General features: G+C 39.6%; 1 protein-coding gene across 1 annotated transcript; it reads left to right on the forward strand.

Moving 5' to 3' along the window:
* Positions 1–451: 451 nt before the first annotated feature.
* On the forward strand, positions 452–15904 carry cfap99 (cilia and flagella associated protein 99; the record flags this gene model as incomplete). Its single annotated transcript, XM_083906812.1, has 22 exons — positions 452–643; positions 2461–2605; positions 2704–2798; positions 2893–2999; positions 3071–3248; positions 3347–3427; positions 3746–3814; positions 3918–4001; positions 4070–4158; positions 4289–4493; positions 4658–4799; positions 5304–5455; positions 5538–5743; positions 5861–6041; positions 8150–8192; positions 10136–10312; positions 11995–12133; positions 12423–12486; positions 13420–13483; positions 14615–14727; positions 14804–14960; positions 15747–15904. The coding sequence occupies 22 exons, from the start codon at positions 452–454 to the stop codon at positions 15902–15904; spliced, it is 2841 nt and encodes a 946-aa protein (XP_083762938.1).
* Between the last annotated feature and the right edge of the window lie 1279 nt (positions 15905–17183).

The following is a 17183-nucleotide window of genomic DNA, read 5'->3' on the forward strand; positions in this document are numbered from 1 at the left end:
TAAAAACAGCACGATGACAACAGAAAGCATAACTATAATTCACTGTTGTTGACGTTGCTGCACTTGGGAGGAGTTAAAATGGGTGTTTTCGAGCTGCGATGCATGTATGTTTACCACCAGTATTGCCTAGCAACGAATGAACATGGCAACGGCGTCGAAAACAAGCTGTTAGTGAATCTCTCTTAATTCTGTCATCACCAAACATCAAAGTCAGTGCGGATGGATAGTGGATTGACCCAACTTTATTGAAAAACAGGGACAGAGAAAGGGAACAAATGGGTGGAAGAACATTTTGAAGGAACTTTTGAAACGAAAGGAAGGAGGAGAAGAAGAGGAGGAGGCCGAGGAAAGAGGAGAGAGACTAAGAGTCCAGAAGGAGAGCAGTAATGCAACTGCTGTAAAAGACAATTCAACAAAACTTAATATTTTCTGTAGATACTGATATCATAAAATGACACTGAGGTATGTGTCAAATGGAGAGGAGGCAAAGGAGAGCAGTGCTGCTACATTATGGATGTCTGCTGCCTTAAAACATCAAGAACAACAATCACTTATCAAGACAGCCATTGCGTTGCTTGATAAGTTCAGCACGAGCAAACAGTGTTTGGATGACTTCATTAAAAATGCCTCAGAAGACCTGCAGGTAGGTCATTTTATAATGTCATTGTTTTAGTAAGGTTATCATAATTGAAAAAAAACATTTAAATCAAAACGTTTCCGTTAAAGGTGCATTATGTAATACATCTAAAGCAACTGGACATAAAATCCTCCTAATATGTCACACTCAGGAATAACGTTCATATAACAAACTGAACTCACCAACAACAACAGTACAGCCAAAATATTTGCATTAAATAAAATATTTTGCAGACTGCAAATCATGTTTATGTTTTGAAATCATGTTTTGGCATGTGGCGCCACCTACCGCCGTCTACCAATCATTGCAGTCAGTAGAGTCTCAGCTGCCGAGCAACCACGGGTTGCCAGTTACGTCAGAAAACGAAACCTAAAAGACCTCGGTATTTTGAATTTGAATGTAGTAACCGTTTTTGGCCACATTCTTACATATGGCACCTTTAACTGAAATAGAGTCAGAGTATGTGTATACACGATGAGTAATTGGACTATGAATCACATTGTCCAGGTATGTTAGTCCGACTAAGACTAGCTCCATTTGAACTTGTTTATGTGTTACGACCAGGCCTAGGGGAAAAGCCAGATCGCAACATGAATAATCAGACTCCCTCTTCCCAACTCCCAAGAAGGAGGAAAGGGACACTTGAACATACATTTGTGACGACTACCAAAAGAAACATGTTTACAAGTGTTCTTGCTCCATCCGTTTTACGCCAGAACACTGCAGCAGAGGAAAAAAAATATATATTTTTCTGTGTCCCGGAACACAGTTTCAAGATCATTTCACACAAGAAATTAGTCATTTAGAAATCAAAAACGTGGGTTGTGTAATATGACGCAATAATAGTTTGATAAACGTTGCTGCCAAACTAAATACATCACATCTTAATACACAAACCACATTTTGAAAATGACTAATTTCAGGTTTCTTGTTATTTCAGGTAGTCATCACAATAATGCATGTTCAAGTGTTCATTTCCCCCACTAAGGTGGTTTTAATTCCGTATTTGATGCTATAAACACAGCCTGACCTTGTTGAGCTTTTATTTTGGTAGTTCCAGTTACTGGCAGTGTGAATTTGCACATTAGCAAAAAATATTTAGTTTTACCTGAAAGATTTAACACTTCGATTTATATTTAGCATCAGACAAATGTCCAAGTTAACAAAAATTGTTGTAAATGTGCTAAAAGTGACTCTAAAAATTCACATTTTTTTTCCTCCAAACCTTGTTTGAAGCTAAAGGGGACAAAATGTTGCGGTCATTTTCAGCATGTGCTGCTTTCCAAACAGCACCTTATACAAAATGTCTGCTGGCAGAGGTTTGAGGATGTCCACTGCAGCAGGGATGTTCAAGCCTCTTATTCAGATTCCTCCTGTGCTGGACCAATCAGCTCGCAGGATTCGCCTCTTCACTCAAACATGCACACCTGCAACCCAGCTCATGCTCAGCATTCAGACACATGCACACAAGGAAAAAGCATGACATTAAGAAAACCAAATTATTGTCTTAGTCTGACTAAAATCGGACTTTTAACATGCATGTGAACGCACTGACTGTCATATCAAACACTGCGAGGTTGTTCATTTGTCCTAATTCACTTTTAAAATGGCATCTTTTGCTGGGTTTTATGACTCAATATTTTTGCATATTGCACCTGGCAAATACATATAACAAAACAATTATACAAAAACAAAATAAACTATTATAACCTTGCTTCACAGTCATTATGACAGATATAAGTAGCAAAACAGAAAGGAAAAAAGTCACTTTTAGTTTATGTGAGAGATGAATACAACACTTAAACGTGTGTTATTTGTTGCAGAACGTGGATGCTCAGGATAAGACGTTCATACTCGATGTCATCGTTGGATGTTCCGAGTACAAAAAGGTACTGGACGCCGTTGTGGACGTCTTCTACGGCCAGAATTTCACATGGATATCCAGACGTGATCGCAGCCAGTTTGTGGGTCAGTCAGTCATGAAGAATGAATCAGAATTTTTTTTTGATTTCTGTCAGACTGAGTTAAAACAACACTTTCATCCCTCCCATTTCAAATATCTCCAGTTATCTGTTACCTCGCCACGTTTGTCCTGAACGACATTGGATTTCAGTGCTTTAGCGACATCATCAAATCTCTGGACGCCAAGAAGATGTACACGGTAAGTGACGTTTGAATGAGCACGCGTCTCACTCTGTCACTGTGTGTTGTAAACAAACATCAATCAGAGCTCCGCTGTGTCACTGTTGTTGCAGTTCCTGAATTTCTTCTCCACAAACCTCACCACGTGGATACAAGAGGAGTGGAATAAAATCTACGACGCCAGCTATGTGGAGAAACACTGGATTGTTCCTCTGCTGAAGTAAGACAGTAAGACATTCCATCTCTGACTAACACATTTCATATTAAGACAAATGTCTGTTTGTCTTTTAGACGGCACGCTGATATTCATATTCTCGTGGACCATCTTGCAGTCAGAATGTCTTGTATGAGTCGAGTCAAAAAACCTCCAGTCAAAATCACCAAGCCCCAGGAGTTCTCTCTCACCAAACCAAAAGCACGACCTCTACCTATGCCTGAACTCATCCCACTGCAGGAAAAGAGCAAACCGGTGAGTTTACATTACTGTCTAAACCTACACTATATCCTTAAGGGGGAATGTAGAGCTGGGTCATAATGCAGAGAATCCTTTTTTTCTTTTTGTTTAAGGTTCCACAAAGCACATACCAAGCCCCGAAGGAGGCGAGAATAATAGAGGAGATGAAACAAAAGAACCATCAAAGAACGGAGGTACACAATGTGTGCGTTTACACACAAAACGGCCGCTATACTACAACAGAAAACCATGTTAACCCTTAGAACACGGAGCATTTAGGCTGCTTATGTGTGTCTTGTATCCTTGTTTTCCAGCACAACCAATCGGCAATTTCACCAACTATATAAATGCACCTGAGCAAAAAGTACTATATTTAAAAAATCCAGTTAAAACATTCAAATTTAGTTTCAAAACAATATATCTAATGTTATTAACAACACATTTTATGTGCTGATTTGATGTATTTTAACATTATACATTCCACCGTAATGGCAATCTGTCTTTTACCAAAGGAGCTGATGTACGAGGCGAACACAAAACTGTTCCGAGTCGGAAATCCACAGAAGTCTGAACGCACCGTGGTAAGGCCTGTTTTTCTGTGATATGTTGCTTTTACCTTGCATTTTTAAGCCCTCGCACGTGCAGCATTTATTTTTATTCTGATCGGCTGTGTCTTCTCTACAGCAAGTGATGTCGCAGATACAAGAAGAGCTGGCTTCAAAGCACAAGTTCCAATTCTACTCCTCGGGACTTCCTCCCAGTAGTAAGGTGAGGTCTGACTATATCTCTATTTTCCGTCCATCACGTTAACGTGTGTGTTTTTCTGATGCCGTTAGACCAGCAGCTGTCCTGTCAAGCTCAACAGTGCAGCTGCACTGAGGCAGGAGGCGCTACGAAACCGTCTGAGGGAGAAGGAACTGCAGAGGTAGGCTTCCGTCTCAGTCTTAACCTCCCTTGACATATTTTTGTGGGTCAAGACATTTCTGAGAGGGGAAGTGAGGCTTTTTAGGTTACATTCTGCATGTTTTTGAACTAAATATTTACATGTGACACAGACTGGAGCATTTGGCCAAAGGGGCACTCGAGGCCTCGTCTTTCTACCAGTGGCAGAAGGAGATGCGCGAGAAGGACCTCCAGGATGAGCTGGAGAGGATCGAGTGCAGGCGCCTGGAGGGACACATCAGCTATGACGCTGCGGTCCGTGCTCGCGCTCTCGTCATGGAGCGTAACCAGAAGTCTGCTCAGCTGATGAAAGAAGAGGTGTGAGAAATACCCTATTGTTAGTTTACAGAGGATTACACTGTACATTAAGTCACAGTACGGCGTATATATGTTTGTTCTCTCTGCAGACCAGACTTTGTAATTTGCAATTATGCATGGTAAATGTGTTTTTGTTACGGCTTTGCTTTGTTGTGCTTTGTCAGACAGCCGAGATGATGAGGAAATATGCAGACAAGAGGCTGCAGGAGGAAAAAGAAATTCGAGACTTAGTGCAACAAGTGGCAGAGGGACACAAGAACTCAAAAGCAGCCAAAGAGAAGATACAGAAATTCAAACAAAGTATAGGTACGTCCTATTATTTTATTCAAGAATCTCTAATTTGACCCCTAACGGTACATGAAAATGGACAAAGATTGGCACGCAAATCATAACTGGTGAAAAAAATTGATAAAATAATGGAAGTGCAAAAAAAACAATGTAAAATGGCTCAGTAGGTGGCGCTACCCCTCAGGTCAATCTCATATGGAACAGGCTGAAAATTAGTTCACAAAATTTGATGGGTATGTGGTTCAGCCCAGGATGAACAAAAAATTCTATTGGGACCATGACCTCTCCTCAACAGGAAGTCGGCCATTGTGAATTTGGCGTCCATCTTGGCCCGACTTGTGTGGGGCACCCATGACAGCACGGACCCCTAGTTATTATTGTTGTGCATGAATTTTAAAACGTACTGTATATTAGAAAGCTGCATTACACTTGTCACAGTCTGAGCAGGTGTGGCAATCAACAGTAGGCTAGTATTTTCTTTTTCCTGATTGTCTTTCCTGTCGTTTCATGCCAATCTCACAGTGAAAGAAGTCTCGGGGCAAACTCAAGAGCTCCTTCAACAAGCACTGGAGGACGCACAGGCCGAGATGAGCAGAAGATTTGAAATCATCCGCGAAATCCGCATCATGGAGGCGATGCCTCACATTAGAATAAACTATTTTGATGAAACTGAGGTGAGTCAAAAGGAAAGGAGGGTGCCTTACATTTCACACGTGCTTTTCTAATACTGTCTCTCAAACTGTTGCTCCATGCCAGACTGCCGGACATCAGCTGCTGGGAGAGATGTCCATGGCTGAGCTGAAGGAGCGACTGTCTCGCCTGAAGGTGATCCAGGACGCGGAGGTGCATGAGAAACGCAAGCAAATCCTGGAGGTGAAGGAGACCAAGAAGCGTCTGCATTTGGAGCGCATGGAGAACAACGACCTCTACTGGAAAGAGATGGCACAAGCTGCCATCACCAGGTTAGGAAGAAATGTTTGAGGCAGAGGGAAAATGATGCCAGAGGAAGAAGAACCAACATGCAAAAATGCACAAATGCACCCCACAGATAGTAATCCTATTTTTTGGGCATGTTGCAGGAGGGAGGAGGAGAAATCCATGAAAAGCAAAAATAAGCAGTACACCATGCCAAGCGAGAAGATCCTGGCCCTCAGGAAGCAGCACGAGGAGTTACGGCAGGAGAGGCAAAGACTGAAAGACGTTGACCGAAGCAAAGCCACAAACATTCGGCACATCTCAAAAACAACTCCTGTACAAGAGGTACCTTACCTACACTGCAACACTGTGTAACAAAGTACAAATACTTTGTGACTGTACTTGAGTACAAAATTCACCTATCTGTACTTTTCTTATTTTTGTTTCTCGCAACTTTTACTTTGTGTTTTTGGATGGTTTTTTCTATTTGAGTCTCAGGAAACATTGTGATTATTATTATATACATCTATTCATCTCACTATTTCTTGTTTTACCAGACAAACACGAAGAAAAGCTGGAAGGAGCTGCAGTGGAGTTTAGAGCGTCATATCCAGGACCAGGAGGCTTCTTAGAAAACAGGATGCTCCAGAACAAAGTGTTGGAAGTGGCTGGTTTACCTCTCCAAAAATATTAAAATGTTATGGAAATGACTGTTATATTACATATGTACAAATTTTAGGTGCGGGAAACATACGTTAAACTGCTCTTGTGATTTTACTGTAGATAATTTTTAACAGTAAATAACAGTTTCCCCCATTTTTTTACACACAAAACTGAACATTGCACATAATTCTGATAAGATTTTTTTTGTCTCAAAATGGCATTTAATCGATGATCTAATTGTTGATCAGGGGTTTTGATGGTCACAGTGTTTGGGGGTGAACAAAGTGTGTCCAATGTATGTGTGTTGAAAGATTTAAAAGCTATGATATTTAAATGAGACCAAAGGAACTGTGCTCAGTGTGTGTAAAAACGGAGGAAACTGATAAAAAATGATAACTGTAATAATAAATACATTGTTGATATCATCAGTAGTATACATCTACCTGTATTTTCTATCATCTTTACTAGTGCTTTGCCATTTTCATTTCCCCTCTCTCTCTGTGTTGTCTTTTATGGCATAAACATTACTCTTGTCAGGACCTCATGGAAACCAAAACCTGGTCTTTATGCTGGCATTTATTTAGTATTCCTTATGTTGTGGGGACATAAATCTGTTTACACAGTCACATTATGGGGACATTTAAAAAAAAAGTTAGGTTAAAGGTGCATTATATAATAAATCTAAAGCAACTGGCCATAAAATCCTCCTAATATGTCACAGAGACTCAGGAACAATGTTCATATAACAAACTGAACTCACCAACAACAACAGTACAGACAAAATATTTGCATTAAAAAATATGCACACATTTTGGCCTTCTTGGGAGCCAAATTGTGTGCTAAAGTGCTTTCTTGGTTGGCAAAACACACTAAACTGCCCCCCCATGGCTGGTGAAAACATGATAAACTGCCCTCTTTGGACCCAAAACGTGCTAAAGTGCCCTCTTGGGAGGCAAAAACGCATGCCCTTTTTTTTTTCTTTTAGACCCCTGCCCTTCAAAAAGTCTGTGCACGCCACTGTGTAAGAACACTGAGTATAGTGTCATATGACCCTTTAAAATACACATTATCAGTGAATCAATAGTAATCATAAACTTGTTTTTAAACAATATATAACATTTTCAAACTGCAGACATGTCAGATCATGTCCACTATACAAGGTGCAGTAGCGCTCCTGCTGGCTGTTGAGCGTAATGACAAGCGCTCAGATCTGCCCCCGGTTTTTTTTTTTTTTTTCCTCCAAAGCAAAATCACATGATGTTGTATTTTGTCATATGACACTGATGGGAGCAGTAAAATAAAAAAAAAACCCAGTGCTGCGCAGACGTTCACTGTAGTGACAGAGACAAGAGTCAGGGATGAGATGCTGCTGTAGACTGACACTGTTTGGTTTGTCATGCTCGAGCAAATGTGGAGGATGGAGTGGAGGAATAAGCTTCTGCCTGTCATAGCTGCCGCATGTTTCATAGGTGAGTACTAATCTCTTCTATAACTGCACACACTGTGAGCTTTATTATTACAGAGGCTTTCATAACAAGCAGATGATTCATTACCAAGCGACTTTTTCGGCTTTGAAAACAAAAGTACACAACACTGTAAATGCATTGTAAATGCATGTATTGTACTACGCAGAAGTGGAAAGAGTACTGAAATATTCTACTCAAGGAAAAGTACCACTATTTTGATACCATTTTATTTAAAGGGCCACTTCACCCCAAAAAATACAAAAAAAATACTAAAAAAAACAAACAAACTAATTTCCAGAGTTAAATGTGTTATTCGGTCATCAGACCGTGTATCTGATGTACATGTCTCATTCCCGCAACAAGTTGGGTCGGAAAGAATTAACAAAATTGACACATACTGACTGTGTTTCAGTCAAGTTTGATGAGTAAAAGATCTGAAAAAATCTGAAACACTCTGTAATAGAATGTGAATTAAACAAAACACAGCAGCATCATTGTTATTTTAAGTTTATTCTTCATTTGACCAAGTGGGCAAAATAATAATAAAAGTACTGGTCTAAAAATGTAATAAGTTAAAGTAAAAAAAAAAAAGTTAAAGTAGCTTGTTTAAAATTTACTGGGGTTCTTTCAAGTGTTGTGCAGAAAGGACAAGGGGAAAAATCTCTCATGAATTGTTTTTAATTAAGAGCGAACCTTTACAAATTAAAGTGCTGGCAAAATAAAATACATAAGCACATGATGTTCTCATCAATCCCTGCCTAAATGTGTTTTCTTCAAATCAGGCCAACATTGTTTTACTGTGTAACTTCCATAAACATAAACATACTTAAGTAAAAGTCAAATTACAACATTTTTAAAAGTACAAGTACACCAAAAAACCTACTCAATTACAGCAACGTAAGTAAATGTGTGTATAATACAGTATATAATCTAATCTCCATACAGGCCAGGGAGGGTGTATATGTGATTCAGGTTCAGTGTCAGTATGACAACATGCATGATGAGAACCAAACCAGAGGAGACGGAACCAGTGGAATCACATGACCCCCCTCTCCTCTCCTCTCCTCTCCTCTCCTCTCCTCTCTGACTAATTACATTTCATGAACAGGATGGCTCGTACTCAGGAAAGCACTTAATACACGGCTAATGTGATTACAACCACAATGTATGCTGTGTTCTTCACGTGTGTGTGTGTGTGTGTGTTGTGTGTGTGTGTGTGCGTGCGTGTGTGTGTGTGTGTGTGATTTTTTGGGGCGTGACCTAAAGATTTCACAACAACACAGAGAGACAGGTGTGAATTTTATATATGTATATGCATAAACAATGGTAGTAGTGTGGTCATGACGAGATAATATTACAGTAATGTTGTTTTTTTTACCGTTTCTTTTTTCTAACTTGTTTTTAGCTTCAGGGTAGCACACCAATGTCAATAAAGTAATATTCTGGGTATAATTAGAATTACTACAGGTTCAAATTAGTTTAACACGTTCAAGAAGAAAAGACACCCAGTGGCCCGCAGGTCATGTGAGTTTGAAAAGAGTCAGACTTCATGCTGGAGAACCTCTGGCTCTGCAGAGCCACAACCACTGTCATGTGTTTTGGGGTTGTGCTAAAATGCACAACTATTATAAGGTTTTTAGCAGGGAAAACATTTTTTAAAATCAAGAAGGACTTCTGTTTCGCAGGTCGTGTACTTGGATAAGGAGCCATCGCAGCTTCTTGGCTTTCCTAAAAGCCAGCAACACCCTCCTACTTGATGAGAAGACAACTAGTTAGATCGTTCAAATGAGATTAATTTATGTACTGAAATAAATCACATTAACATATAAATGGCGGTATAGAGACATATGTTTGCACCGCTCAGGCTGACCCCGTGATTCCAATCATCCCTTTTGTCGAAATTACTGTACATTCTCAGCAAATCAAATTGTTGCACATGAGGTTATTATAGTTATCGGCAAACTAACAAAATAGCGAAAACTAAAATTGAAAGAAACATTTTAGCTAGCTGATATGAAAATAAAAAAACACTAGAAAAAAACTAGAGTTATAATGATAACTAACTGTGTTGATAAAAACTAACTGAAATTGTAGTGAAAGTGCGCTTAGTTTTTGTCTTAAATTAATAAATTAATTTTATATGTTTTTTTATAACATAAGGAGTTGTGTAGTGTGCCGTGTGAGCACTAAGGGTGAAAATCTTTTGTTGGGTTTTTAATCACACAATACATGAATACTTAAATATTACAACACGTGTGTCCACTGTCACAGACTGTCAGACTCTAAACTGTCAGTGTACCTCTCTTCCAGGCCTGGTGAGGAGTCAGAGCACACTTCCCCCCGCTGTGATGAACACCACCGCGTTCATCGAGAATGTGACCAGTCTGACTCTCACCCCCGTGATTCTCAGCAGCACGACCCCGAGCTGCTTTGCATTCAACACTACTACTTGTCAGCCTTGTGCGCCAGGATCGCAATACGACAACAGTGAGTCAACGAGCGTGTCATCTGACTTTTATATGGGGAGGGGGGGGGGGATGGATTATTGACAGAGGCGTTTCTAGGGCCTTTTTTTTGGGGGGGGGGGGCCAGACTGAAACAAGACCCTCTCTCAGTTCAGAGCTGCAGACAGTTGCAACTTTGTTTGATCATGGAAACATTTTCATTTTGTTCAGTGACTCTGTCCACAAACACAGAAACGGCACAAAAAGTAAACAATCCTTTTCTTTGCCGTGCTAAAAAATGTCCCTGTGTCTGTCGAGCCAAAACTACGGTGGCCTGGAAGTGGCATCGAAGTGGCAAACCATCATTACAGAATGTGAAACACTTTTACACATCCCAAAAAACAAATGAAGAGGTTGAAACAAATTTACATCTTTGAAAACAAAAAACATGAAACCAGTGACCAGCATGAGACTAACGTGAAGGTGTTCCAGGATTTGTAAAAGTGTTTGAACCATTTCAATAATGGTTTGCACTTCCAGGCCACCGTACAAAACTATCACAGTGTATGTGGGTGTACTCCAGCTGTGCAGGGAGGGTGTTTATCCCATCAAACTCCTGAACGATCAGTTCAACAGAAAAATTCATTTTTGAACATTTTTGTGTATTGGTTTTCAGTTGCTGTCCGTCTTGACAGACATAAAATGAATCACTTCCTGTGTAGTCAGTGTGGGAATGTTGCCGGGGCAACATACGATCTAAATATTGCTATTCTAAGTTTGTTGTGGAGCTTTGAGCCGAGAGGCTTAATCAGCATCACATGAACAGCGGTTTGAAACAACATTTGTACGACTTTTCAGTGGCTGCACTCTGGCAAGTGGCCTCAGCTCCTGCTTGGCCCCAACTGAGAGGCTGAGGAAAAAGCTTATTTTCCAAGGTTCTAGGAAACAGAGGTTTCCATGATTCTGAAATCTTTTCCATGCACATAACCTATTTAACCCTTTAACACAGAGCATATCGCTGATGACACGTTGCCACTTTGCATGACTGTAGTTACGTGAGTTGCGCTATTGGGGAAAAATTGCAGCAGTTTCTGAAAGCTGAGATGTTTCCATTTTTTGGCCTGTTTTTGCACACTGAGAGACAAAGACAAACAAATATTATTGTAAATTTGTTTCATACTGGTCCAAATTTCCAATTTTTTTTCCCTACATTTTAAATTGTTAAAGGTGCATTATGTAATAAATCTAAAGCAACTGGCCATAAAATCCTCCTAATATGTCACAGAGACTCAGGAATAATGTTCATATAACAAACTGAACTCACCAACAACAACAGTACAGCCAAAATATTTGCATTAAAAAAAATCTTTTGCAGAATGCAAATCATGTTTATGTTTTGAAATCATGTTTTGGCATGTGGCGCCACCTACCGCCGTCTACCAATCATTGCAGTCAGTAGAGTCTCAGCTGCCGAGCAACCTCGGGTTGCCAGTTACGTCAGAAAATGAAACCTGAAAGACCTCTGTATTTTGAATTTGAGTGTAGTAACCGTTTTTGGCCACATTCTTACATATGGCACCTTTAAAACTGTATTTTAACATGCAGCAAATTGTAAATAACTGCCAGATATTGGAGTTATTCTGGAAAAATGGACAAAAGCACTTAATTACAGGACATCTGGTCGCATTTTGTCTCTCTGTCTCTCGCTCTCTGTGCCTCCTGTAGACACCCTGCTGTGTGCGTGCTGTCCTGACCCCGGGCTGTGTCTATTTCCTGGCGCCTGCCTCTCGTGTTCCAAAGGTTTCTATCAGCCACTTGCGGGACAGCAGCAGTGTCTGCCCTGCAGCCGTGGTTCCTACACCAAGTACGATTACGGCAAAGTTAATTTTTCCACTTTGACTGATACTTCATTGTCTATTTTTACATGTATTTTCTACCTCTACTACACAGTTTAACCGGAAGTCCATTATGTCACCCGTGTCCTGCTGGATCCTTCAACAATAACACTGGTGCTGACAGCTGCACAGGCTGTTCACCAGGTGTGTGTGTGTGTGTGAGAGAACGTCACACTCAAAATCAATCCTAGTTTGCTTGCTGCCAAAATAATTTGACTGATTTCATACAATAAAAAAACTGTTGTCTGTTGCTTTCAGGTTTCTTCACATCACAGCTGAGTTCCACGTCATGCACGCCATGTGTCAGAGGGACTTTTTGCAAGTAAGGCATTGTTTTGACAGTGTGTGGGTGAAACTCCTCACTACTGTATGTCTATCTCTGGTTGCAAAAATCACTAATCCAAAAAAACATCACATGCTTTTATATCCCATGCTTCTGCTTGCCAGTGTAGGCACACACACAAAGTCTGGTTTCCATTACTTTAGAGGACTTTGTCTATATCTATGTCTTTGTCTATATCTATATGTCTAGATCTATGTCTTCCTCTATATCTATGTCTATATCCATATCTATGTCTGTCTTCGTCTATACCTTTATCTACTGTATGTCGATATCTATGTCTTTGCCTCTATCTATGTCTTTGTCTATATCTATATCTACTCGGGGTGGGACTTGCCAGAGACACCATGACACGATGTTATCACAATACTTAAGTCACGACACGATGTTATCACGATATTGCGATATACTGAGTATTATGAAATCACATTATGCGATGCAGTCACACAACAGCTCTTAGTGGCTCCATCTATGGACTCTGCTTAACAGATTTATTAGACCAGAGAACTAAATTCACCTTTTTATACTCAACTTTGAGCAGACTCACTGGGCTTCTTCTATGAAAAGTCAGAAATTAATCAAAAGCAACATTCAACCACTAAAACAACATTTTCTCTTCAGGAATGGAAGTAAATAACTATAATTGGACACATTCATCAGGAAGTAATAATAATATGCTTTACTATTTATTTATTATTATTTTTTTTATTTTTTTTAAATATAATTTTGGTTAAAGAGCTTCTACATACTGGTGTTTTAACTGTTACTGAAACATTAAAAATGTATTAGGGCAACTATGTGGTGGTCTAATACATTTGTTTAGCACTATACATATACATATGTATATATATATATATATATATCTGACTCTGTCTGACATCACTCCACAGCTCCTCTGCTTGTGCACGTTGCCAGGTGTGTCCTGGAGGAACAGAGGCTCTGCAGACGTCCGCTAAAGACTGCACACCGTGTCGACCAGGTAGCTCACGCAACACCACGCAAACCTGAAGCTGGTGGATCCTAACCAGATTGTAAGCAGAGCTTCAAAATGCTAAAAGAAGAAACATGAGAAAGAGATGGAAAAAAAATAGAGTAGGCAATTTATTGAAAACTGCATTTACACTCACAGAGGCTGTACATCAGATCATCAACAGTTTAAAAAGTCAATTTAATTATAATTAATTATTAATTAAGGCCATAACTGATGCTGACTGTAGCCCAATAACCATTAGACGGCATCTGCGACATAATGGCTTAAACAACAACAAAAAAGTCTTCAAAGGCCACAAACTTGCCAGTTTGCACTTTGCAGGGGAGCACCAAACATGGGACATTGGAAGGTGGAAGAAAGTTTCACTATCTGGTGAAAACTGATTTTCCCTGGATGGTCCTGATGGCTTCCAATGTTACTGGCATGACAGATGCAGATGTTTTCTGAGGAGCTTTTTCCTTCAGCGGAGTTACAGGTTGTGCAGGGGTGCCCATCTGTGGCTTGTGATGTGGAGATGTTGGAGCGGGCATCTGTCTTTACTGAGGGCCCTCGTCTGTGTGGTGATGACTGGGTCTTTCAACAGGACAATGCTGCAGTTCACAATGCCTTCCTGGCGAAGGACTTCTTCCAGCAGAATAACGCCACTCTTTGGGACCACCCATGTTCCCCTGATTCAAATCCCATTGAGAATATTTGGGGATGGATGGCAAGGGAAGTTCTAGACCGTGGATTCCCTTTGTGAAACCATCTTCACCACGTGGAGAAATGTTCCCACCAGCCTCCTGGAAACACTTGCATCGAGCGTGCCAAAACAATTTTTTAAGTTATCAACAAGAACGTTTTTTTTGACACTTCTGTTTTTCACTTTTTGAGACTATGGTCTTAAACTTTTGATCAGCTGATGAACAGCCTCTTTGAGTTTAAATGCAGTTTTTAATTTTTTAATAAATTGCCTACTCAATGTTTTTGTTTCTTGCTCTGGTTTCTACTTCTTTTTTTGCTTTTGAAGCTCTGCTTACAGTCTGGTTACGATCCACCAGCACAAAATGTGAATACTTGTCATTTTCCCACTTAAGATTCTGTTCAGGAGTGTATATGGGTTGTTTTTTTTTCCGACAGGCATGCACAAAACTCCGCACCAAACCATGTGTCAGATCTGCGGCAGCGGCTTCTTCCAGATCCACTGGGGTCAGGAAAGCTGCGATGTCTGCCCGGAGAACCACTACTGTCCTGTGAGTGCTGCACACCTCCACAATCTGCACATCCCATGACAAGTCCAGGTTTAGACTACTTTACTCTTTCTCTCAGAGTCCCGACGTGAACCCAGTTCTTTGTCCGAGTGACGCCTTTTGTCCAGAAGGCAGCTCGGCTCCAGGTTACTGCATGGAGACCTTCTTCAGGAAAGCAGGGGACAGTTGTGAACTGGCTCCTGTCACAATTGCTCTGTTGGTTATTGGAGGCGGAGGTAAGTAGCAGCGCTGCTGCGCATTCAAAACTATTTGTGAAGAGGACTTTATTGGATGCACTTTAAAAGTAACTACAGGTGCTATTCATGTTTAGGGGAATTAATCATAACACAGACTTTTGAATTTAGAGATATTTCATAAGAGTGTGCAATTTTAAAAACTGTCATAAAAACCTCAGGGTGACCTTCACAAAATATCGGAGCATTCTGATGTGGCATTACAAAATAAAAGCCCTCTGAATTTGCAGAATTGACCCATATTCTACCTAAATCCAGACCGGTACAGAAAGGAAAGCACCTGTTTTTTAAGTAATTTCCACTCCACACTGTAATACTACTACTACTACTTCTAGTAATGACAATAACATTTTATAAATACATAATCTATTTTTTTAAATAATACACAACAAATAAGACAATACATTTTTGTGTACCAACCCTTAAGCAAAAGCCATGTGATGTGTTTTAAGAAGAGGTTTGAAAGACGATATCAAATGTCCAGGCTGGAGTTATTAACTTAATAACTCTGTGCACGTCAGCGATGCATGACACTGATTTCTTTCATTTAGTTTACTAATCTGTCCTCGTGGAAAGTTTTAAAACTATTTTTTAAAAACAAATTATGCATTTGTCCTTACACTGCAAATACATTATATGCACAAACAAGATATAATCAACCAAAACAAGAATCATGCCTTATATCAATACGTGTGTGTATCTCATTAGAACACGTGCAGACGATTACTTCCTGTAATCTCTCTGGGTTTTTCCTCTCTCCTCGTCCAGTGGCCTTACTCTTCATCATTTTAGTGATCGTACGTCGACAGAGAGACACTGACGGAGAGCTGACTGTAGCTCGGGCGCCGTTGCTATGCAAAGAGCGACCTCAAGGTCGATACTACGGGATCCCCTGTGATGCAGAGCCTGTATACGCCGGCTGGTGAACTGAAGGACCTCGGTGCAGATTTTCCCACAGAAATTATGCGAGTGGTTGTACAACAAACTGAAGGCAGATCTTCTCTAAAGACACGGAAGAAAACGCAGATATGGTAAAATTCTCGACCGTGTCTAAGCACTTTGACGATCCATCAGCTCTTTTTTTTTTGTGGGACACAGAAGTTCTTTATTGTGTAAATTCTTGTAGTTTAACACTGTATCAGTTGTTCTACTCAGAGATAAGGTAGGTTATTGGATTATGGGAGGTATTCTGGAATGGTGAAAATTACATGGGAATTACTCTCTCTCTTTTTTTTTTTACAAAGGTAATTGATTTACTTTGCACTCGTGTTGTTGTGGACTTGTGAGTGAATCCATTAACCTTGTAGCTCCTCCGTGACAGTGAGGTGTAAACTGAATTTTGTGTGTACGTTTCTGAAAAGTAAATGTCTTTAGTTTTACTTACTGATACCTTTGCTTAACATTTTTCTGCTTTTTTAAAGATTGTATTTGTATGTTTTGAAAGACAAAGTATTGAATTGAGCCTGATGTCTAAGTTATTTGATATAATTTTTTCCCTACCGTATAAATTCATTAAAAGAAACATTTCTATGAAGTTGTACTGTTTTCATGATAAAAACAGACCAGGAATTTAAAAACAATTCCATCTGACTCACATCAAGGAACAAATCTAATATCAGTCAATTAAGCCTGGTAATGTCACTGTGGTCACAAATCAAGTGTGTAAGAGTCATGTGGGATCACTTCCATTTACCGGATAGTATATTTGAGTTATTTGTTCTATAGTAATTTTCCACTTCAAAACATTAAACAGATTAAAAAGCACAAATAAAATACTTAAATCTGGGCTATGAGAAACAAACTTCGTTGTGCTGATACAGTGTATGTACAATAATGGGCAGAAGAGGGTGTTACAGCGAAAATTCTGTCTGTGGCATGTTGGAAGTATAACGGAAGTGACGTAAGTTCTATGATTTTTGATTAATAGCATACAGTATATCAGTGAATGGAAAATCAACATTTGATTTGATTTATATAAGGGAAATCAGGCAAAAACAACACATAAACTAATAGCAATTAAATTGATCATTTTAACCTTTAATGACATCATTATACTTTTCAGTTTACTGTATTCACTATCCTTGGTTTTGCCTTTTATTTATAGTTCGAATTACATATATTTCTTTGTGTTCCACGTAGACATTTCTACGGTGGTCCTGACGTGCAAATCACCACCACAAATTAGGACGAAAACACCAACAAAAA

This window comes from Microchirus variegatus (assembly GCF_963457635.1).
Source record: "Microchirus variegatus genome assembly, chromosome: 2".
NCBI classification, from domain to species: Eukaryota; Metazoa; Chordata; class Actinopteri; order Pleuronectiformes; family Soleidae; genus Microchirus; species Microchirus variegatus.